This window comes from Callithrix jacchus, chromosome 4 (genome assembly GCF_049354715.1).
Source record: "Callithrix jacchus isolate 240 chromosome 4, calJac240_pri, whole genome shotgun sequence".
Classification (NCBI taxonomy): domain Eukaryota; kingdom Metazoa; phylum Chordata; class Mammalia; order Primates; family Cebidae; genus Callithrix; species Callithrix jacchus.
In genome coordinates, this window is record NC_133505.1 from 174018341 (window position 1) to 174043339 (window position 24999).

Consider the following 24999-nt stretch of genomic DNA (forward strand, 5'->3'; position numbering starts at 1 on the left):
AGTGACTCACCCCACCTTCCAGCCCATTATACTTGGTCGTTTTTCTGTGATTGTCTTAATGCTACCTTTTCCACCAAGTAAATATGCTTGTGTACAATTTGCATATGAATGTGCCTGCAAATAGGCTGATAGAGACCCCTCCTCAAAATTAATGTAAGAAATCTAATCAGATTGTACATCTAATGAGAAGCCTTCAGGAGATTGTTAAGAACGAAAAGTAAATTCTGGCTTTTTGCAAATCAGTAGGAAATGATGTTTTAATAAGCTTGTACTGACTTCTAATGCTGCAGAACGTGTATTCCACAAAGGGCTTCCAGCTGAATGCGCACATGGAATTCATCTTATTTGGATGACAGACTCGACACCCATCACCCCTGGAGCGTGTGCTGCAGAATACATTTAATGGAGACTCCCAGGCAGGCAGGTGATCTGATGCCTGAGCATGGCTTCCTGATCAGATTGCGCGTTTGTTTCTTCCCCGATCTCCCACGAAGTATGAGAAGTGCATTTCGTCGGTACAGGAGTGTGTCATTCTGTTTGCTTCAGTGACGGTTCTCAGTATAAGCTGATTCAAAATAAGCAAAGCAATCGGCAGGTCCATTTCTTCAGCCAAAGCCAAAGTGGCTCTTTCATATGGATTTGTTTTGCCGGTTCTGCCTGACAAACGACCTTGTATTGGTTTGGCATTCATCTGAAGAGAAAGGCCTCCGTCCACTGTCATCGTAGTAGAATTCCTGTTTTTCCTTCACAGCCAAGGTAGCTCACTGTACTCGAGTTACTCAAAATCGCATTACCGAAATATTGAGGACTGCAGTGACGCTTGCACAGTATCATTTAAGGTGAAAACAGTCCCTGGCACTGAAGTCGTTCTTTTGTGACCTCCTGTTCTCTGACGGACGCCGCTGTAACCACGTTTCCTAAATACGGGAGAGAAGCCTTTTCCCTCGCAGTTTCTGGATGGCTTGGGTAGTCCTAAAGTCCTGCTTGCTCTCCAAGATCGTTTGGGCGTCTGGGGCAGCTGACCGGTATCAATTTTGTCTGTTTGAGGAAGAAACTGTGGTCGGCATTTCCTGTGTGATGCTGCGTGCTGAGGGCTGATCTACTTCCTGTCGAGGACCATCTTTCCAGCTGCATCCTTGATCTTAACCCTCCCGGACGCGTACTTGGTTTCCTGATGGCCGCTGCTATACACAGTCTTGACGGTGCCATCCGGGTACTCCCTCCTCTTGAACTGGGCCGTGTGGATTTCTTTCTGCCCATTGCTGAGCACGATGGTTTTGTCTCCATTCCTGGGAGAGGAGAAACATATGGTCAGCTTCCCTTTGCCAAGGCGAATGCTGCCAGCGTGGAGGCCAGTAGGGGTGGGGGAGCACAGAGCGATGCCTCCACCCAGATCTGGAGCCCTCCTTCCAAATCTCGGTAGGTGAAAGTGCAGAAGGCCATGGGCAGGGGCAGGAAAGGTGCCCGGTGGGCTCAGGGCATCAGTGGAAACTGGGTGTGGGTGAGAGAGGGCAGGTGGGGAGGGCCAGGAGGCAGGGTGTGAAGTCAGACGTGTCTGCTCACCTGCAGGCTGAAGGCTGTGCTGGCAGCTGGATCTGACCGTGAGAGGGATGGCAGGGCTGACACAGGGAGTGACAGGGACACACATAGAATCATTTCAGGACAGTGGCCCCGGATGTGATAGGGAAGATTCTGACTGCTGTGAGGAAGCTGGGGGAGTCTATTATAATTGCCCAGGAGAGAAAGGGTGAGAGATGGGACCACAGGACTGGGAGAGAGGCAGAGGTGGGGCAGTGAGGAGACACAGCCCACAGAGCTCGTGGTGCCGTGGATGTCGGGAAACAGAGGGAAGACCTGAAACACCTTCCCACGCTCTCCCTCGGGCGGCTGGGGGGATCTTGACTCTGCACAAAGCAGCACTGAAATAGCAGCTCTGCTGAGCGCTTCCTTGGTGTGCCCTACACATTGGTGTGCACGTGCTCTGCACTAGACTCGGGCTTCTAGACTGCGTGGTCCGAGGTGGGGAGACACTGAAGACTGGTGGGATTTTTTTTGAGACGGAGTCTCACTCTGTCACCAGGCTGGAATGCAGTGGCGTGGTCTTGGCTCACTGCAACCTCTGTCTCCCTGGTTCCAGTGATTCTTCTTCCTCAGCCTCCCAAGTAGCTTGGACTAAAGGCATGGGCCTCCACGCCTGGCTAATTTTTGTATTTTTAGTAGAGACGGGGTTTTATCGTGTTGGCCAGGATGGTCTCGATCTCTTGACCTGGCGATCTGCTTGCCTCGGCCTCCCGAAGTGCTGGGATTACAGGCGTGCGCCACTGCGCCCGGCCAACTGTAGTGATTTTTACGGTTATGATGCAAACACAGCTAATGTCGGTGAAGTAAATACCTAAAAGTCAATCCCACAGTCTCCAATAAGGGATTCGAATCAAGGCCATAAGACAAAACTTCTACAGTCGATGACATTATTTTCTATTATTTATACAAGCAGTTAAATGCTTACAAAATTCTAAGTCAATTTAAAGAAATTATTAAATACAAAAACCAAAAATTGGGATGTTTTGGATTGGCATCATCTGACATTACCAACCTTTCCACCCTTACGATTGTCCCGTCAGGAAACAAGGTCTCTTCCCATCCATCCTGGAAGCGTTCCACCGTCCCATCGGGAAACACAATTTCTCTGGAGCCATCAGGGTAGAATTTTTCTGTAGGATGCATTTTTAAGTGTATGTTACATTGAATCTGTTTAGAAACATGCTACATCTGAATAATCTATAAAATATTAATGAGATTAATCTATAAAATATTCATGAGATTTATAGAGACGGAGTATTTTCTAACCATCTGGCTTTATAACTAGGGTTTCCAGGTATAATATAGAGCGCCCAGCGACGTTTGAATTTTAGATAAATGGTGAATAATTTTTAACAGCAGTGTATTTCAAATATTGCATGAAACATACTCTCATACCACAAATTACTTGCTGTTTATCTGATATTCCAATTCAATGAGAGACTTGAATCTTTATTTGTCAATCTGTCAACCCTATTTATAATAAAGGTTTAGGGGCTTAAATACTCTATGAAAACACTCAAGAAGAGAAACTGCATGAACACCTGAGAGCACATTGCTGTGTTTCACTGTTTCAACCAGGACGTAAACAACATACAAACCTCTCTTTGCAAATTCAGTAAGTTTCTATTTCTAAACCAGGACGCTTGTGTCACTTAGCTGCTTAAACATATTTTGTAGTGATCCGCTCTGCTATGGGCTGAGTGCTGTGCCCTCCCCAAATTCCTATGTTGAAACCTAATCCCCAAAGCAATGGTGTTGGAAGATGAGGCCTTTGGACGGTGACGGGGTCATTAGGGTGGAGCCCCATGGATGAGATCAGTACCTTTACTACAAGGACCCCAGAGAGCTGTCTCGCCCCTTCTACCCTGTGAGGCTGCAATGAGAAGATGCTGTCTTCGAACCAGGCAGCAGCCGTCACCAGACAGGGAAGCTGCCAGCCCCTTCATTACAGATGTCCAGGCTCCAGCGCCGCTGTGGACAGGCCACGCTGTCTATGGTATTTTGCTGTGGCAGCCTGAGCAGGATGAGGCACACTCCATGAAGAAGTGATATTCAGCATGCATTTTTGTACCTGCTCTGTCATTTTTTATTTAAACTTGAACATCTTGCTCTAGGCAGACTGATCTTGGTCTCACGAAAACACAAAATTTAGATTCTCCCAACTTTGCTCGAGTGATCTTCCTGGCTGAAACTTTCCTCTCCCTCCCACATGCTCCGACTCTCCGAGTCCTGTGTTCGAGGTCAAAGGTCCAGCATTAACCCCACAGTCGGTGTCCGCTGCTTCTGAATGACGCTTGCTATGGGAAACATTCAATTTTACATCTTCATGTTGATTTGCAGTTTTCAGCTGGATAATGAATTGTAGTAAAGAGCCATAATTCACCCTCCACAGCATCCTAAAGGGATGAATAACAGTGATATTCACCTTGCCCAGGAGACAGAACCCTTGGACGCTGAGGAACTGGCTGTGGAAGCTGCTGAAAAACTGCTGCACTGCGTCTAATTCCTTAGGGGGACAGGGGCGTGATTACAGCGCCTGCATGTGGTCCACATTCACAGCTGATCGCATGTGTTTGTGAAAGAAAGAAAAGCTGCCAAATCAAACTGAATTGATTAGTTTGCATTTGTTCTTCTTTTTTTTTTGAGACGGAGTTTCGCTGTTGCTACCCAGGCTGGAGTGCAATGGCGCGATCTCGGCTCACCACAATCTCTGCCTCCTGGGTTCAGGCAATTCTCCTGCCTCAGCCTCCAGAGCAGCTGGGATTACAGGCACGCGCCACCATGCCCAGCTAATTTTTTGTAATTTTAGTAGAGATGGGGTTTCACCATGTTGACCAAGATGGTCTCGATCTGTTGACCTCGTGATCCACCCGCCTCGGCCTCCCAAAGTGCTGGGATTACAGGCTTGAGCCACCGTGCCCAGCCTGTTCTTCTTTTTATTGAGACGGAGTCTCCCTCTGTCCCCCAGGCTGGAGTGCAGCGGCACAATCTTGGCTCACTGCAGCCTCTGCCTCCTGGGTTCAGGTGGTTCTCCTGCCTCAGCCTCCCAAGTACATGGGACTATAGGCATGTGCCACCAGGCCCGGCTAATTTTTGCATTTTTAGCAAAGACGGTTTCACCATGTTGCCCAGGCTGGTCTCAAACTCCTGTCCTCAAGTGATCTACCTGCCTCAGCCTCCGAGAGTGCTGGGATCACGTGTGAGCCACCATACCCAGCCTCCATTTGTTCTTTTAATATCTTCACTTCTTTTTATTTGTACTGTCAGCTGTTAGCAGTTCCTGTAGATAAGGGGCAGCATGTATATATGTGTGTGTATATATATGTGTATATATATTGTATATATTATACACAGACACACACACACACACATACACACACACACGTATATGTGTGTGTCTCTTTCTGTGTGCATATTTAGGCACAAGGCTTTGCTGTGTCACCCAGGCTGGACTGCAGTGATGTGAGCGTGGCTCACTGCAGCCTCAAACCCAGGGCGCAAGGGATCCTCCTGCCTCAGCCTCCTGAGCAGCTCTACAAGTACATGCCACCACGCCTGGATAACTTCTTATTTTTTGTAGGAACAGGGTCGTGTTATATTTCCCAAGCTGGTCTCTAAGTCCTGGCCTCAAGAGGCTTTCCCGCTGTGGCCTCCCAAAGCACTGGAATAACTAGTGTGAGCCATGATGCCCAGCCCACAAAACGTATCTAAGAACAACGAATACGGTGAAAAATCTGCCAACTGAGCAAATATTCGAACAATTTGTGCTAAGAAATTGATGATTGCTGAAAATGCATGCTGCATATCCGTTCTTAGCTAAGAAAACCTGTTGTATATGAATGGAACACTCTGGAGAAATTGGGAACTCTTTTTTGGGTCAACAGCTGAGAGGTACTGAGTTCACTCAGTGCCTGGTCCATATCAGTGCACGACTCTTGGCCGCTTTGTCTGAATTTATAAGAACCATGCATGTGACACACAACTGCACCTGTAAAGGGAAGGAGTGGAAACAATGGGGCTTCAGTTTGATTCTTTTCCTGAAGTGTCAGCCATAGGCGGAAGTGCTGAATGTATGGTGTATATATATATATATATGTATATACCCAAGAACAATAACAGACTTAGAATTCCTGCTGGAATATTAACGGATCAGAGACCTTCTACAGGAGCCAGCTGAGAGCCAAAGGGTTAGGGCTTTTAAGCAGAAATAAAATGCAGAAATGTTTTTCTTTTTTAAAAGACTGGTGTTAACAATCAATCACGCAGCGATGCCTTTGCAAACCAGCAAGTGTAATTTTTCTTTGTCGAAGGCTTGCTGGAAGTCACTCAAGAGAATCACTGGTCTTGTGTCCACTTTGGTGCTACGCGCCCAATCAGAGCATAATGACAGTTTGTGAAGGCAAAAATCCTAAAGAGACACGTGGCTGCACTGGCTGAAATATTAAGACAAAAAGAAAAGGGTTGGGAGCCAGGAACTCATAGGACAGCCAGAGTCTCAGCAGCTTCGAGAGCCCATCTGGAGATCTGCCTTTTCACGGAGGAGCAGATGCCCCACAGTGGCCTTGATTCTGCCGTGGCAATGGGGCAGACAGGATGTCCCACCCACGCATCCACTACAAATACTGAGGAACGCTCAAGAATGTCACAGAAACCCTGTGAAATGAACACTGAAGCTCATGGAAGGGGCCACAAATCCCAGAGGGTGCTGGAGTGCAGCGCCAAACCCGACTTGTGGCTGCCCTGGTGTCCTCTGCAGTCTCCAGATGACTCGGCTCTCAGTCACTCTGCAGGGAGAGGACAAAGGGCTTTGTGTGGGAATTGGAACTGAGTCCATGCTTAAAGAGCACAGGCTCAGAAGGGGAGAGGTCCAAGGAAAGAGGAAACTAGAAAATATGTCCGCGTCGGCAAATGGAGAGCACCAGGGAGCATAGATAGCTTTCTCCCTCAGAGCTCTTTCCATGGGATGTGTCACTACAGAGTGACCCCGTTTACCCTTAGGAATTACAGTTCTGCTACCTGTATCTGGGACACCTTAAACTAAGAAGCTAACCTGAAGTGATCCCAGGCTGGTGGTGGCCTGGCACACCTGGCAGAAGCAAATGCAAAGCTTTCTGTATAGACTCTCCCAGACTGGGCCCCCGGGATTAGGTGGCAATACCGGCACAGACGTAAAATGGGCGGGGGAGCCCCACAGCCCGAGGAAGCGCCAGCAGAGACAAGCAGCAGCCGCAGCACGTGGAGCCCCCACAGCAGCCCGGTGCTGCCAGACACAGACGTCAAGGCAAATGTCTGTAGAATCTACGCTAAAGATCAAGGGAGGAAATTAAAGGACAGAGAAAACGTTCTGGGTGAATTTGAAAAGGAACAGACAAAATGAAGGTAATCTTCAAAATTAAAGCCGAGTGTTGTGTTACGTAGGACGGAATATTCAGCTGTAGAGAAAAGTCGTGAACCAGACAAAGAATGGACCCAGATGGTAACAAGAAAGCATGACATGTGAAGCGGGAAGGAGGCTAGAATGAGGCGGAGTCATGCAGCTGTAATTGGAGGTGCAGGAAGGGAAAGAATGGAGGGAAGGGAAGGTTGGTAACGGCAATCGTCGTGAATTGCCCTCAACTTGATATGGCTGCCAGATACAACACCAGACACCCGGTGAAATCTGAATTTTCACATAAACTACGAATAATCATGTCCCAAGTATTGCATGGAATAAACTCATAACAAAGAAATTATTTGTTGTTTGCCTGAAATTCAAATTCAGCTGGGCGTCCTGCATCTTTATTTGCTAAGTCTGACAACCCTGGCTTATGAAAGACACAGTGACTATATTTAAGATGCACAGCAAATCCCCAATATGATGAGCCAAATAAATCTCATAGCTAGACATATCACAATGTAACTGGAGACAGAATAGTTCTTAAAAGCAGAGAGAGAGGGAAAATATCCCATCTGAAGGGAGAAATTAGGCCCCGTCAGACCCTCCAGCAGACTGTGTGGGAGTGGAATGAGGTCCTCAGCACACTGAGAAAAGTCACTGTGATTCCATTGCTCACGATTCTCCAGTGGCTTCTCCACAACGGTCTACACAGCCTGGCTCCTGGCACTTGGACCTCATCTCCTCTACCCCTGCCACGCCGGCCTCCTCGCTGTTCCTCAGACACACCGTGCACTTTGCACAGCGCTCTCTCACTCTGGAATGTTCTACCTGACACGCACCCAGCTGCCTCTCCCACATCACTCATGGCTCCCTGAAATATCACCCTCATGAGACCAACGCCCACTGACGGGCCCCTGAGACAGCAGCCCAGCACACTCCCTCTCTGCTTTCTACCCTCTTGTCTTTCTGTGCAGCTTTTCCTACAGCCTGAAATTTTAATATTGATTTTGTCTTTACCTGATTATTTTATGCTTCCCTCCAATAAAATGTCACGAAATAAGAACTCTTTACAGATTTGCTCACTGCAGAATCCCCAGTCGTAAAACAATGCCTGCCACATGGTGGCCACGTAATGTCTATGGGACGAGGGGTCACAGGTGCATCAGGACCAGTGATCACTCATGAATCAGGCAAAACAAGGGACATTTTCAGATGAGCTGAAACTGAAGGGTTGACTGCCCCGTCTCTTCATGCTCGTCACGTAGAAGGAAATTGTCTTCAAGAAGAAAGGCCACGTTTTGAGAAAGCAGAGTGAGCCCCAAATTCTGGGTAAATTTAAAACGTCTAAAGTAAACACTGGCGACGTCAGCAGCACAGCAATAACCATTACTAATCCTGAGGGTGAAACAGCTTAGATAAAAATCCTGGCAGAAGCCAACACAATGCCATGAAAGATCGGGGAAGAGAATTTGAACTAAAAGACTCTGAGTTCCTTGTAGAGGACAGTGAGGACACTGACACATTCCCAAGTTGTGAAAGAAAACCTCAGGTTAAAAGGAAAGTTATTTTCAGATTTTATACATATATATATATATATATATATATATATATATATATATATGATGTCTGTTTCTTAGAAGAACACATTGAAATGTAAAGATTTAGAATCAGCAAAAGAGAAAGAATAGAAACAGATATACCGGGCATGCATTAACTAAAAGAAAGCTGCCGTACCTCTTAGATTTAATGGATTGAAAGCAGAAAGCATTAAGGGTATAAAAATAAGCATCACTGGTTAAGGATTTTAAAAAAGCAACCAATTCATCAGAAAGAGAAAAATTACCCATAAATATTAGAAAATGTATAATCAATCTGGGATATTTTAAACACAGTTCTCTCATTTTCTCATGCAGTGGTCCCCAACCATTTTGGCACTAGGGACCAGTTTCGTGGAAGACGATTATTCCAAGGACTGGCATGGGGGTGTGGGTGGGTTGGATAATTCAAGTGCACTACACTTATTGTGCATTTCTTCTCTTATTATTACATTGCAATGAAATAATTATACAACTCACCATAATGTAGCATCAGTGTGAGCCCTGAGCTTGTCTTCCTGCAACTAGATGGTCCCATTTGGGGGTGATAGGGGACAGTGACGGATCATGAGGCATTATCATCACAAGCCGCTGATCTGACAGGAGGCGGGGCTCAGGCGGTCATGGAGGGACTGGAGCAGCTGTCAGTTCAGAGGAAGCTTCGCCGCTCACCTTCTGCTGTGGGGCCCAGGCCAGAAAAGCCCAAATGCTGAGGACCCCTGATCTAATGGATCAGTCTGATTTTACATTTAGTGAAAATGTAGAATATATAAAAACAATTTTGAAAAAGAGTTCTAATTAAAGGCATTGCTACATTTATGCACCTCACATAGAATTCCCAAGCACATATGGAACATTGAGGGAGAATAATGAGGATTTCCTAGGTCGCAAAGGAGGCCTGGCTTAACAGATTTCAAAGGAAAGGTAGTAATACAGGCTACAGTCTCTGACACACGCAACTAAATTAAAAATGAATAGCTGTAAGAAAACAAAAAACTATCATACAATTGGAAATCTTCCAGCACTTTAAAAAAATAACTCATGGAAAAAAAGAGAATTAGGGTGAAAATAAGAAATGCTTAATTACAATAACACTAAATTTTATCAAAACCGGAGGGATATAACCAACGAGAATTACAGCCTTCGTGTTTAGATTCACAGCTAAAGGCTACAAATAAGACAGTGCTTTTCTGTACCTCGAGAATTTTTTTAAAAAATGAGTCAAACATAGGGAATCGTGAACATAAAGACTTAAATGTATGAGAGAAAAAAATAAAGCTACAGTGGAAAGTGTCCACACAAAGGCTAGTAATTTGAAAAAAAATGCAAAGACCTTTGCAGATATCGGTTACTAAAATATATGGAAGGAAAAAGGAGACATTACTAGAGATGAAGCGGAGACTGAGGACTTCCTGAGACAGTTCTGGGGAAGAGGCTGGAACGCACGGGGCCTCTGGGACCCCGTGGGAGCACTTACGTCCCAGACTCATCGCCAGATACTTGACCTTGGGCAGCCCTGCCCCTTGCTGTACTTGGGCGTCCTCTTCTCTGAGTCAGGGATAAGGAGAGGACCTGCTTCATCGGATTCCTTGAAGACTAAATGTGCATATGTGAAGCATTTAAAAGTCCCTGGCACGTGAGTAGCACTGCGTAACTCATAGCTGTCATTATTAACAGTAATGCAATTTCCATTAGCTGGAAGCTTTAAGGGGCTCTCCCACTCCATAACAGTTGGACTTGGGGTATGAGGCACAGGCAGGAAACGGGGTTCAAAAGAAATAGGGAAGAGATCCAAGGGCCTTTTTGCTTAAAAAAAAAAAAAAAAGAGGCAAAACACAGACGAATGCTGAGCCTGGAGAGGCTAGGGATGGTGGGGACCAGGCAGTTGGAAGCCGTGGCTGCCGCGATGAGACTCTGCGGAGACTGACTGAGCAAAGAGATGTGAGAAGACACTGGACTGCATGCCAGGAGACAAACATGGAGGTACAGACGAACGGTGACATTATCAGACAATGGAGACGGTTCTCTAATTTCGATGGAAAAGTATGAATTCATAGATTCTGCTCAGCATATTCTGAGCAGAATAAAGAAGAAATTCCAGGCCCGTGTGTGTGCTGAATTGTGTCCCTGCAGAGTTCATATGTTGCAGCTCCAAACCCCAGTACCTCCGAACATGATGACATTTGGGGACCCAGTCCGTGCAGGTGCAGTTGGTGAAGATGCACTCACGCTGCAGTGTGGTGGCCCCCAATCCAATGGCACAGACGCATTAGGGGAAAGGGGCATTGACACACCCAGCTTCCCTGTAAGGAGATCCCGGAGTATAAATAATTTCTATTCATAGGTACATGCACACACACCGTATATGGGGGAGACAGAGCCAGGTAAAGAAATGTGGCAAAAGGTTGCAAAGTGGCGAATCCGGGTAAAGGGCACATCCGAGCTCTCTGCACTTTCTTCAACCTTTCTGTAAGTTTGAAATTACCTTTAAATAAACAGGAATTTTTTATTTTATAAATTTAGGACAAACAAAATATAAAGGAGTCGAGCAACACGAAGAGCTTGATCTGATGGATAAACACAGGATGCCGTGCTCAGTAACCAGAGACCGCGCCTTCTTCCCAAGCAGACACCCAGAACATCGACAAGAATGAAAGTCAAAACAGTCAGAGTCACTGTTTTGCTTAGATACAAGATCGTCCCGTCAACGGCATCAAAACAGAGGAGAGAAGCGCACACCGAGAGTCACTTCCAGCATGACCCACATGGCGACACGGATCCTGTGCCACGTTCCACAGTACCACGCTGCATGGGGCCCACGGTCCTAGTCCCAGTCTCTGCGACGCTCAGTTGGCTGCAGCGGTTCCTCTGCCCACACGCTACATGTTCCTTGGCAATGCCAGCCTGCAGTTGGCACACCCTTCCTGGGATGGTTGTTCACATTTCTTAAAAATGAAAAAGCAATCATCTAAGCGTGAAAAAATGAGAGTAGGGAATGAACTTGGACTCCTTTACATGCTGTTTGTTTAACGTGGCCACTTAATATCTCTAATGGTTTTGACCCTGTGCATTACAAACTCAGAAAGATGGATGCCCTCCCAGTGTAGGCGAGTCCTGGCCTTGCTTAACGTCAGCTTCCTTGTTTTGCAAACCTGAGGACAATACTAACGCACCTCAAGCTAATTGTGAACAACAGCCAGGTCCTGAAGCCCCTGACAAACACAAAACACATTTGTAGTTTAAATACAGACACGGAGCAATTCACCTTTTGCAATTAAACCAGGAAATCTTCACTTGCATATGAAATGAGGAGCCCCGCCCCTGCCCACAGTGACCCGGTGACTGGTCCCCAACTTCATCCACCGGTGCCACTACTGCCCAGAGCACTTCTAGAAAGACACCCTCTCTTATGACTTGAAAATATTTCAGAACTTCAAAACAAAGCACAGGCTTCCAAGAGGACACTTGACGAGGTTACACAGGAAGTGCTATCCATCCACAATTCAGCCCCGTGCACGTCCAGTTTCAGACGACCCCAAAGCAGGAAGTTACTCCTTTCCTGTGCAAAGAAGCCAGATTTAACCATTCTCATAGCCCCAGATCAAGCAGGAAGTGACACACATGTACAGAGTCCAGAGGGACAGAATGCTTTCCACAAAGAATGCAGACGGCTGGGCAGAGAATGGAGATTAGGACACGGAAGTCACACAGACGTAAAGAAGGAAGACCATTCCAAGGCTCATGAGAAGTTAGCCGCAAAGAAACTTCACAGAGCATCTGGGAGTTGGCATTGTAATTAGTACAAATTCCTGATCAAAATGCAAGCCCTGGGCCCCACAGAGGCTGGAAGGAAGTTCAGTGCTTCCTCTGAAGCAGCAAGAAGCAGGCTCTGGGGGAGCTGGCCCAGGACAGCAGCAAGCGGGACCCCCAAGTGGCACAGGAGTAACGTGGACAAGGCCAACAGGAATGGTCCAAAGAGACTGAGTTCCTGGCCCCAGCTAGGGCCAGGCACAGGCAACTGTTCTTTAGAGAGGAGGACCTAGAAATTCACACCAGACTCAAATGCTACAGCTGGTCTTTGCACGTAGAGTGAGGTGTACACGTAAATCACATCACAAAGTGTAGATTCAACTGACGTCAAAGTAACCTCTTTGCTGAAAATTTAAAGACCCAAGTTAGAAATGGACAGTGAGACCTCTCTGTGATTGAGCCCCTCTGTGTTTTCCACGAGTGATGTGGAGGAACGCATTGCTGTCCATGAGTGATCTCAGCGCAGTCTGGGGAAATGTTGCTACAGTTCCAAGGGTCAGAGCTCCCAGCCCACCGACACCGTCTGGATTTGGGGCACTGCAGAGGCATGCCTGGACCCGCAGCGGCCTGCCTGGGCTTCCCTGATGAGCCTCACTCCCCTGCAACAACAGCAGCAGTCCTGCCTCTCCTACTGGGGACGGCCCCAGGGGGCCCTCCACACAGAGCTCCGGCTGGTGCTCTGACAGAACGTAGATGAGGAAGCTCAGGCGAGGAGGCCACCTGCCTGGGGTCGCCCAGCGAAGATCTCAGGGGGCCCTGGCGGCCGGGCTCAGAGCCCAGGGGCAGCACTTGTCTGAACTAACCTCCCCCTGAGCAGCGCCCCTGCCCACTAACGTCCCCTCTGCCCACAGCACCCCAGGCCATGCAAAGAACAGTAGAATCTTTCCATGTAAAATGGGAATTTGGTATTGGGGTTTGGTTTTTTTGGTTTTGTTTTATGATTATGATTAGACTTCTTAGAAGAAACTAATGAAATCTAGATGAAAATATCCATTTTAAGGACCCTTTTTCAGCCTAGTTTATATATATATATATATATATATATATATTTTTTTTTTTTTTTGAGATGGAGTTTCACTCTTGTTACCCAGGTTCAATGCCACGATCGCAGTGGAGCAATCTTGGCTCACTGCAACCTCTGCCTCCTGGGTTCAGGCAATTCTCCTGCCTCAGCCTCCCAAGTAGCTGGGACTACAGGCACACGCCACCATGCCCAGCTAATTTTTTGTATTTTTAGTAGAGACGGGGTTTCACCATGTTGACCAGAATGGTCTCGATCTGTTGACCTCGTGATCCACCCGCCTCGGCCAGCCTAGTTTATATTATGTCCTGCAAAGACATTATAACTGCTGGGAAGTTGACCGAAATGACTCCATTAGCCTAATCGTGTGTGTGTGTGTGTGTGTGTGTGTGTGTGTGTGTGTGTGTGTGTGTTTTAAAAGCAAATCTCAAGGCTTCTGTGTGGCAGTGCCCTCAGTGTAAACCGCACCTTAGACAAGCTGCCAGCAGGCAGATTTCAACAGCGGGACCCAGGCCATGGCTTTTGCTGTTAGGAGGTGTCCAGCAGCTGTGTCTCAAGGAAAGGTCTGAGTGAGGAGCCAAATTTATGGTCTAAATTCAGCCCTTGTAGCAGCCACGCAGGCTCTGGCTATGTCCCAGAAGGCTTCCCTGAGGCCGGATCTGATGGAAGCCAGAGTGATGAAGAGTGACGGCCGGACACTTCCTCGTCCCACAGCGGCTCTGGGACTCTGGTCTCACCGTCAGGAGGTGCCCTTCTCACTGCAGAGCTGACCTAAGTACACAATGCTTTGGAAACTACAAAGCTTAGCGCAGGGTTTGAGCCCTGTTAGTTTCAACAAAGAGTGCAGCCCGTCAGGGAGCTGGAAGCGTCTCACACCCTACAGCAGTGGTGAGAGCTGCATGGCCAATGACGATGTTAGGAATATGACCTATTTATTTTAACAGTCTCCTAAAAATTCATTCCAGAGGCAAAATTCCATTCAAGTTCAGGGGGACAGTAGCGGCATGTTGATGGTGGTGATGACGAAGCTGAGCAGCCTCTGAGTGGGAGAACCGTGGATGGGCTGCACATTCTGAGAGCTGGGTTCTCAGGTGAGGATGCTCAAGTTATGAGCATGAGGAAAACAGGGTTCAAAATAAGAGAGATGAAATGACATGAGGACAGGGTACAGCAAAGTCACAAAGCCAGAAAACTCTACGTTTACCCAGAGGATTGGATTTTTGAGTCCAGAGAGATTTCGGGAAACAATGAGGCGGCATCTAGGATACCACCGTATCCTGCAGGGCTGTGCCGTGCGAACAAGTAACACCCATTTATCTCGGTTGCTGCTCCGGCCATGCAGCCAGGCCCACCCAGAAGAGCTGAAACACACATCCTCGACTGAGGTCTGATGGCTTTTACAGAGGTGTCCAGACCTGGGTGACCTCACACACACACACAGAGAAGCGCGGGGCTCACAGCTCTTGGATAAGAACCTGGAAAGCATGCATTAAGCGGGGCAAGCCCCAGATTATCTGGGCAGCTGCTTGGGTCTTGGGGCTCCCCACTGATCCTCACTGTGCTGGACCTGGACCTCCTGCCAGCCCCCAAGGCTGCAAGGCCCCGCAAGCTCCAGCTCAGAGCCACCAGATGAAGGACTGGGAACCCCACCTCGGCCCAGTCCTCTCTCAGCATGGGGGCACAGCATCCTCACAATTATCTGTGGGGAACTTGCCTACAGGGCTCAAGTATTTGCTAAACTGCAAGTGTCCACATCTCCACACACGCGCACTCAAAGGAGCCCACGCGGGTTCCTGGTGACGTCGTTCACCTGTCTGCTTGTTGGGACACTGCACAACTTCCAAGCCATCAGGGTAGGTCGTGCGGGTCGTCTGAGCATTTGCATTGTAGTAAATCTGAAAGCACCAGAAACACCTGTGTTGGGAGGCAGTTTGTTCTCGTTTTGAACCTGAATTTAATCTGGTGAAGTTTTCCCTGTGGTGGGAAAAGTGCCGTCCCAGCAGGTGGGAGAGGGCCGGCCTTGTTCACAGGCACAGAGGGGGCACAGGGAGAGGGTTTGTCACCCAAGCCCAGGAGTCAAGACACCGTGGCTCTAGGCTAGTTGGGGAGAGGACTGGGGGGAGGTGGAGTTCCCAGTCCTTCATCTGGTGGGCTCTGGGCTGGAGCCGGCTGGGCCTTGAACCTTGGGGGCCGGCAGGAGGTCCAGGTCCAGCATAGTGAGGATGAGTGAGGAGCCCCAAGACCCAAATGCCTTTTTTGCATTTCCCTGCAAAACACGGAGCCTGCGAGTTAGTTTGGGTGAGTGGAAGAGCACGCGGCGGGCACAGCACGGCTGTGTCCAGACTCTGGGCTTCCAGCATAGCCCTCAGGAAGGGTCAAGAGGCTTAGCTGGAATAAAATCACAGCCACAATAGGGGCCTCTCGTTTTCTTTCTTTCTCTCTCTCTCTTGCTTTTTCTTTCTTTCTTTGCCTGTGAGCCTGTGGAAGAGGCTCCTCTCATCAGGCGAGCTCTGCAGTCTTTCAGGACTCCTGGACCCCGTGCCTCTAAACATGGACCCAAAGCTTGGTGAAAACTGGGAAGTTGACCGTTCTAAAGAAGGAAATGTTTAGAACACAATTTCAAGATGTTTGGGTACTAAGAGACTATTCTCAGTGCACTACCAACCGCGCCCTGACCTCGCTTATCTCACCTCATTCACAGTCTGTTTGGTAAATTACTCATGTTTTCTTATGTTAGAATCAAGTTACACCCTGAATCCTCTGCACAACATTGCCACCCTGGAGATCTTGCCTGTAAGACCTCCAGACTCCTCAGCATCTGTGTTTTCCATGTACTGTCCCTGCACACACAGAGACGCGAAGTGTGAACCATGGGGGGTCACAGCATCCGCACAGCCCCTCAGCGTCAAGGGGGCCCCCAGCTCCTGTGATCTGTGGCTGTCCTCCACAAACACAGCATCTGCTTTTAGCAGGTATGCCCTCATGGTAACAGCGGCTGCCGGCTGCTGAGCAAGGCTGGAGCTCTCTGCTCCACCCACGAGGCGGCTGTGGGGCACGGTGCCTCCTCCCTGCTGTGAAAGCCTCTCCCTGGATGGCATCTCCAGCTTGTGCCAGGAATTAGCTCCTGCCCCTGCCTAACTTTGTGGCAATACGAGTGCTACTCTGCCATCAGTGCACATTTACTGTTTACCATTGTTGTTCTAGAGAGTTCCACAGAGGAGACATTATTTAATGGGCTGTGTTACTTCATAGCCATCTTTTGGGTTAGGTCCTAATTATCAGCCACATTTTGCAGAGGCTTGGAAAAGCCGAAAACAAGGACTGCACGATGCAGTGGGAATTCAGAGCCAGGAGAGTGCCAGTGCACGCCTGTGTGGCCACGCAGATCTGAGGGTCTTGCCGAGGTCTCACTTGCCTGAGTGCACCGAGGGGGCAGAACAGCCTGGCTCACAGACAGGCCCGCCCGACTCCACAGCCTGTGTTCTGCCCGCCCCCCTCACCCCATATCCTGAACACCCAGAGGAACAGGGTATGGATGTGCAGAATTCTTCCTAATAACTGACTTGGTTTTGATTTGTTTAAAAAGATACATCCGTCGTACTCACCACTCTCCGATCGGGTGTGATCTTCTTCACGTCACCGTTAGAAAAACGGATGATGGTCGTCTTCTTACCAGCGCTCGGCTCCTTCTGGCTCGGGTCGGGGAAGGTGGTGAAGGCACGAGCTTTGCTCGGTGCCCGTCCTACCTTTATGGAAACACAAAAGCTCCAAGTTGATATTGTGGTTTCATTATTTTTTCTTCCATTCAGAGTCGTTACATGACTGTCGCCTACACGGCATTCTCTACACCAGCTGCCGTATTTCCCTCAAAAATGTACTCACTAAATTGGTCAGGTGCAAATTCCCATCCCGAATCTAGTTATCAATAATGAATAAGTGTACGATTTGTCCCACAAACATCTGTCTTTCATAACAGCTCAGCTCACACAGTGGCCATGAGTCGAGATCATCCAGGCGCAGTGATTTGGTGAGTTTAGAATCCCGGCCACAGGAACTGCAGTAATTACTGTGTAAAAAGTATTCGTGGGACACTTTTCTTTCCTTTCAGCCCCATTCTTCTGATCTGGACTCTCCTACAGTCCACCTCACAGATTTATTGGTTTTAATTAGCTGTCAGCAAATAGTACATAACCGCCTATGCGCAATGCTGCGGTAGGAATGCAGAAACAGTATCTTCGTCTTCACACTGAAAATATGACTCATGTGAAGATTGCCGCAAGAAAATAATCTCAACGTCTGGGGAGTTAGATAAGTGCATGGGAAAATCCCAAATGGCAAAATGTGTTTTTGTGATTCGTACCACATTGTCGCTCTTAAGCATCGCTCAGAAATACAGGAGTTAATTCAACTGGGAAAACACACAGGGAATAAAGCGAATGCTCGGCTTCCTAAATGCCTTCAACCGCCCACCAAGCAAACCTTGACAGTGCGCCACCTGCTGGCCAGGATGACCGCCTCCTATTTGGGGTTTGAACCAAGGCTGCTCCTTCCTCTACTCCCAAACCAGCCAGTAAATGAAGCAAGATGTGTTCAGTTCATATCCGAAGATGAATTTTTAACCAACACTAAACACACCAATCAAGGTCGAAAACAATCACTTTCAGAAGTTAAAAAAGCACAAACAATATTTCAAATGTTTCACATGAAAAGAATCATACAATCTACTTTGGAGTTTATATTATTCAAAGAAACAAAACACAGAAAAGCTGAGAACTTTGGCATATCCCATTCAAGATACACAAGAAGTAGATGCAAGATGAGTCACAAGAAGAGGAAAGTGATGAAGACCTGAGTGAGGGGTGGGGAGCCAGGGACGAGGGGCAGGCAGAGGTGGGGGAATGCTGGTTGTGGGGAGACAGGAAGGATCGCGCTAGCCGAGGGCACAGCGCGTTACCTGGTTCTTGTGTCCTCATCTTTGTGGCTTCGTGAGCGTGAGTGATTGATTCCTCCAGGCACTTACTCGGCCAAGGAGGAACATCACTTACGTCTCATGGAGCCACCCATGGAGACAGCAAGATCAGGTACTCAAATGACCTGGGTTTCCTTTTCCCTGACAAACCACCCCAGCCACGCACTAGAGACAAACACATTTAAGTGAGTTCAAATGTTCCTGCAAGTAGCATTCCCTGTTGTCCACTAATCCAAATGCTTCATCTGCTCACAAGTCATAAATCCACTTTACTGAGGCACAGTTCGCTCAGCAAGCGTGAGGAGGGGTCCCCGTTTCTGACAGGCCAAGCAGAGGCGCGACAGGAACGAACGGCTGAGCGGAACCAGAAGCAGTGAGGTGTTGTCAGGTAGGACTGGGCTCCTCGGGCTCACAAAACACCAGGAGCTGCGGCTGCAGCCGGGGCCCCTCCTGACCCCTTCCTGAGTCAGTGACGGCCACCGCCACCTGGACGCGTCCTTCAGGAGCTGAGCTCTCCTCAAGGGTTAAAATGTGGTGGCCAGAAGATACGTGACGCTGTAGTTGGGTTTTTTACTATGTAAAAGACACAAACAAGTGCCCCTCCTAAAGACCATGTTGCCTTATTTACTGAAATGAACCGCAGTCCACAATTCTAGAGGTGTCTGGCCTCTGGGTCAGTGCCCTGCGTGGCCTATCTGGGGGGAGCAGCGTGCAGAGCGCCTGGACATTCCCTCGGAGACACGGACCACCGGCATTCGTCTGCCTGGCCATCTGCATGTCCATTTTCTTCCTGCACGTCCTCCTTTTTCACATCAGTGTCCATGGCCTGTGCTGTGTCTCAGGAAGATGCTGGGTTTACGGGAAGATTCTGCAGAAAGAGCATAACCCTAGTTCCCCATGTCTCCATGAACACTGCAGTAGGAGGCGGGAGAAACACACCTTGCCCTGGCATTTGGCAGCCTCTGTGCTTATGTCGGGGGGCACAGCTGGGCCCTGGGAGGTCAGCACCAGGACTTTGGACCACGTTCTGTGTTTATGAAAGGGGCTCTCTCCCACCTGTATGTGTGCTCTGGGGACAGGGTGGCCACAGTGACAACTGCCACAGTCAGCACCTGATACAAATAACACACAGACAGACATCACTCGCCGTGGCTGCAGCGCTATTTCTAAATGCAGACTGTCAGCCCTGAGGCTTCCAGGAGAACCCATTGTGTGGGTCCCCAAACAAAATAAAACCCCAGGAAAATGATCCCGCCCGTCCACCCACTGAAGATGTGGGTAAGGACAGAACGGAATTGGGCTTTTCCTGGGAGAACGGAAAACACGTGGGACGTGGGTTCTGATGCTTCCTCGCCAGGTGCCGACTTTTACACCTTACATAAGCTCACAGCCCAGGTTTCCTGCCGTAGAGAAAATCATCTCATTTCACTGACGTTTCTGTAAAATGCAGCATGTCATGACTAGACCGCGAGCTAGGGCTCAGAAGTGTGTTTGCTGCACTTGCCTCCGAGTCTATTAATGTCCATTGAGAACTGCAAATCAAAATGATAACAATGAAACTTTGACGTGGGACCTCTGAAGTCATGAAAAAGATGAACCTTGTCTGACTATGGGCTAAATGCAACCAACTTACATTTATAGGAAAGTAAAGTCTGTGTGAAAGGCTGAAAAGTGACTTCACAGGTCTCCTGGGGAGCCGGGTGGGCCACCCATGCAGCAGCCACTCAACCCGCCTACCTGCAGCTGTGCAGTGTTTGCAGAAGAACCGGCGAGCTCATCAGGTTGAACGTGGCTGAGAAATCCGCCCTCAGAACTCTCTGAGACTGAAGAGCTTCCGTCTAAAAAGCAAGCAAGTTCAGTTTAAAAGGGCAATACATATACACCGTGGAAACGTCATTATCCTAACGCAACTGCTAAATCCAATTTAAGCTGCTTGCGAACACGCTCTCTCGTTCATGAGATTACGATACACACCTCAGGTCCGTTCAACAGCAAATGACATTTGATTGTGTAAGGAGCATTAACTCTTTAATGAATATACCCGGTCGGCATTTCTGAGGCATCACTCTCTTTCAAGTATCTGATGGGTGAAGAGATTCGTGATGGAAGGCGCTGCTCTGGCCCTGAAGCTGATCACAGTCCGCAGCAGGCAGACACGGGACACAAAAGCCGACCCCTGCGTCATTGGCTTATGGGACCTATGAAGCCACAGGGGCCGGGGTGAAGGGGCACCACAGGCTTCCATGAGAGTCAGCGGTCAGGGGAACTTCCCCAGGGTGGTGTCACTGTCACCTGTGATGATGCCTGGAGGGTGGCAGAGGTGCTAGCAGTTGTGCGGGAGACAAGGTGTCCCCTTCTACCAGGCACCAGCAAGTAAACTGAGGACTTGTCCGGGGGCCTGAGGGGAGGGGGCGGCAGGACAAAGGTGGCTAGGCTAGTGTAGACCCACTGGGAAAGAGTTTCCCACCCTGCAGAGGAGCGCAGAGGGACCGTGAGAGCACGAAGAGCCTTGGGGGGTCTGAGCAGAGAGATGGCACTGGCCTCACATCTATGGAGCTCCCTGAAAGGCCATGAAGCAGCCTGGTGACAGGAGGCCCGGGGAGCAGACTCGGGAGGAAGACAGTGCCAGGCTGGCCCTGCAGGGCCACACAGGCCTGGGCGGAGGATGGGAAGGAGTCCAGGTGCCAGGCAGCCCAGGGCGGGTGCTGCCCACAGGCTAGGGCTGTGCTGTGCATAAGGGCCACACCTGAGGCTCGGCCACACCTGAGGCTTGGCCACCACATGGGTTCCGTTTCTTTACCGAGAAAGGCTCCCGTGGGGGTCTGAAGCTGCTATGGTCAGTTTCTGGCAGCGACATGGGGAAGGAGTTCTGTCCCGACTCACACAGGGGTGGTCTTGGTGCCTCCTGGTGGGACCAGCAATGCAGAAATTCCCACAGCTGCATAAAGAGCTGGGGCTTGGGAAAGCGGCTGGGCAGGTGCAGAATAAGAGGGCGCTCTGGTAGGGATGCAGGCAACGGCCTCCAAACAGAGAAGGGGAACAAAGCCCCCCGAGTCCACCCAGCCCCACCCAGATGTCTTCTGCTGGGAGTGCACTCAGAGGGATGTGGACGGAAGAACTCAGAGTCTCCAGCCGCGGCCCCTGGAGGTCGGCATGTGAGCTGTATTGGTGGGGTGGGGCCGGGGTGGTGGCAAGACACACAGGTGAGGACCCACCCAGGGAATCAGATAAACAGTGGCCAGAGCTTAGGCGGCTCATGAACGACATGTCCTTGCCGTAGTGAGATGCTCTGCTCATGCCTATCCACAGGAAAGACCTGTGTTTCTCAGGAAGCATGGAAACAGTTTGGGGTCCCTGCCCCCGCTCACCATCTCCTCCGACTGCTGCCATCTGCTCCTGCAGCGTGGCGGCCTGGGAAGCCTGCACTGGTGATTTTCTGCCACTCGAGTTTTGTGGACTTCGGGAAGATGGGTGCATAGCCTGGGGAAATGACAGTCACAGGCTCGCCTTGTCACAAGGTCCCTGCAGCCAGCAATGCCTAGAGCCCAGAGGCCGGGAGCACAGAGCCATCTTTGGCCACGCTCGATTTCCGGCAAGACCCCAGGGCCCACCCAAAGCCCTGCACTCAGCACTACAAGGCGGGTCAATTCTTCTAAAGACTCTGCAGAAATAGACCAACCACAGGGCTCGGGAAAGCAACTGAGTTTAAAACCGCATTCAATTTGTTTGCTTTCTCAGAGTTAAAGACACGTCTGAAGAAATTCAAGGTTTTATCTACAGAAACCTAATCCCTTTAATACATTACTAGGTCTTTTGAATAACAAAGTGAGTACTCTCATTAGGCGGAAGTGGAACTGGATCTGAATCTCTGCTCTACAGCAAGAAGCACTGAGCGTTAGGCTCTTGTTTGAAAGGCAGGCACCCGTGTCCGTGGAAGAACCCAGGACTCCAGGGAGCACCGCGCTCGCCCAGGGTGGGGATATTGTGTGTGAGGGGCTGATGGGATGTGTGTGTTGGGTTCAGAACCTCTGCTTCTCTTTACAGATAAGCACGAAGGGTCACCTTCGGAGGAGCTAAATTGTTAGATGACGATCTTTGTGCCAGGAGAGTGGCACTCTGACTCTTGCGGCCAGTGTATTTGAGCTTTTTCTCTTCATCAGCGGACAGAGGTGAAATCTCAAAAGCAGGTTCCAATGCCTAAAAGACAAAGTGCAGGGAAAATTTACATGTTTTCGAAGGTGAAATAAATTCAAATTCTAATACAATCAAGTGTAATTGGAATGTCCTAGAAAAAAATAGGGCAGAAGGTCGTGGGACGTGGACTGGGTTTTCCCCCTAACATGTTGATGAGAACAGGAACTCTCACGAACGTTCCAGAAGGAACCTTTGCGGAGCCAATGTTTGCTTTGCGTTTCTTATTGTGGTTCCTTGTTTCAAAATGATCACAGGATTCCCAAAGCTCCAGAATCAATAACGCCCAACATGTCTTCCTTTAGGCTCGGGTGTCTTCCCCGGGGAATGTGTTAACGAGGAGGAAATGTGGTGCTGCTTCCAGTGCTGTCACTGCAACTGGTCTGAGATTCGAAATGCAAAGTCCCCACTTTCCCTGTTGTCAGCATAGTCACCTGGAACCCGTGATCCTTCGGGTGGGAGGAGGTGTCTTAGGTCTGGAATGCTACACTATTCCCCACTCTGCCCTCTGAGGAGGAGGAGGAGGGAGTGAGAAGGGGAGAGGGCTGCTGTGAAGGAACCCTCAATGCCAGATCCAGAGTGGCTCACCCACACAGCCATGCCCGCGGTCCCTGGGTGCTCACGCCTCCGCCTTTTAGATGCTCAGTCCCTAAAATTGTGACTACACAGATACAGCGATGCATATTTAAGCTGTGGAATTCACATAACCCATCATCTTTCTTCAAATCAGGTATGCTCTTGTGAGCATAGATGCGGTTCTTAAAAAGAGCCCCATGGTGACCAGTACAAAGCACACAGTCAAAAAGCTATTTGGGAATCCGCTAAGTTCTGATCTGGAAATAAGAGGAGGATGGAAACTGCAGGGCATGGGAGGACTGAATGACACCTCATTGATTCTCGGGTAATGGTTACGGTGACATCTCTCCTGACATACAATGACCGAATGGGGCAGTAGATGCTATTTTTAGGGACTGTCACACAACATATGCAGGGGAAAATCCCTGTGCGTCTTCTCTACCTTCTCCCCACAGAAGGCAGAGAATTCCAGGCTGTATTTGTGGGAATTTCCCCCTCTCTGCCTCTGACAGATGAACAGCCTGCCCGGCTTCTGCTCTTTCCTATGCAGAAGGACTGGGCGCTTTGCTGTGCTGAGAAGCTAAACCCACTTTCCTTCTGAGGCAACAGAAGCCACCTCCATGGAAACAAAACTCTCACAGAGCTCCCAAAGAGTGGGCATAACTTCCAAGATTTCCCGCAATTTCCCGTAGAGGAACTTGTGGCTGGTCTTGCTGTGCTGGGAGAACAGACCCCAGAGAAGGCTCCTCGGGACTGTATTCCATGGGTGCGCGCGCACGTGTGTGTGTGTGTGTGCGTGTGTGTGTGTGTGCGTGTGTGTGCATCTGTGTGTGTTGCAGTCACTGTGCCATATCAGAAATATTCCAAGTCCCGGAGGTACAAATTTAAAAGTTCCCACAATGAGTGCAGGTAGGAAATGTTAGTACTTTTCTTAGTCCACTAAGAAACATCCCCACTCACATTTGGAGGGTGTTCAGGTGGTTTCCTGTGTCGTTACCTGCACAGGTAATCTTAATGATTCAAGTTGTTTAGACCCACGTGCAGGAAACAGAAGCCAGACAAGGCTGTGATAACACTGGCCACATTCACACTCTCTGAGGCTCCTTCTTTGAGCCATGTGATCAAACGTGAAAGCTCAGTGTTCTATAAAGGCAGCTGGTGATGGGACGTGCCGACTACTTCAGGATGAGATGCTGGTCCTTCCTCCGGGATAGAGCAGGGTAGTGAGAGGGACCGGGGCAGGAAAGTCCTGAGCAGAGAAGGACGGGTCCCTGGCTAGGGCTCCACATCCGGGCCTGTGCCCGTGGACCTCGGCATTTCTGCTTTCATGCCGAAATATTGCATTTTCCGAGACCACCCTGACCCACCACGATCCCATCCTGTGCCTATAGAAACTCACATGGCAGAGACACAAGCGGCTGGATGTCGAGAGGAACACACGGGCAGAATGCACCGGAAGACACAGTAGATGCCAGCAGGCCATCAACTGGTGGAATGATGTGGAGTTCGGTGGGGGCGGTCGGACGAGCCTCTGGCCGCTGGGTGGCCCAGCTCCGGTAAACCGCCTTCCCATTCCATCCCCCTGCTGGCTCCGCCTTCTGCTGAGAGCTACCACCACTCAGTAAAAAACCTTGCACCCATCCTCCAGGCCCATGTGCGATCTGATTTTTCTAGTACACCAAGGCAAGAACTTGGGATACAGAAGCCCTCTGTCCTGTGATAAGGCAGAGGGTATAACTGAGCTGATGAACACCAGCTTCCTACAGCCTGAACTGAAAGAGCGCCCTGTAACACACGCCCACTGGGGCTGCCACTGTGAACATTCACCCCCCGCAGACACTTCCGTGGGGTTGTAGGGCCTGCCCGTCTGTACGCTCCC

At 49.3% G+C, this 24999-nt stretch overlaps 1 protein-coding gene across 3 annotated transcripts in view; it reads right to left on the reverse strand.

The window, feature by feature from the left end:
- Positions 1-230: 230 nt before the first annotated feature.
- TCP10 (putative T-complex protein 10A homolog) overlaps positions 231-24999 on the reverse strand; it is a 29217-nt gene continuing 4448 nt past the window's right edge. The window contains exons 4-11 of one of the 3 annotated variants that reach the window (XM_078370862.1): positions 22416-22550; positions 21722-21833; positions 20091-20191; positions 16990-17130; positions 15195-15279; positions 2594-2711; positions 1564-1619; positions 231-1289 (exon numbers count right to left, since the gene is read on the reverse strand). In XM_078370862.1, the coding sequence (XP_078226988.1) occupies positions 973-1289; positions 1564-1619; positions 2594-2711; positions 15195-15279; positions 16990-17130; positions 20091-20191; positions 21722-21833; positions 22416-22550 (1065 nt within the window). In that variant the 3' untranslated portion in view covers positions 231-972. Of the gene's footprint in view, positions 1290-1563; positions 1620-2593; positions 2712-15194; positions 15280-16989; positions 17131-20090; positions 20192-21721; positions 21834-22415; positions 22551-24519; positions 24607-24999 lie in introns of all 3 variants that reach the window. The other 2 variants (XM_078370863.1, XM_078370864.1) reach the window with 2 other exon arrangements.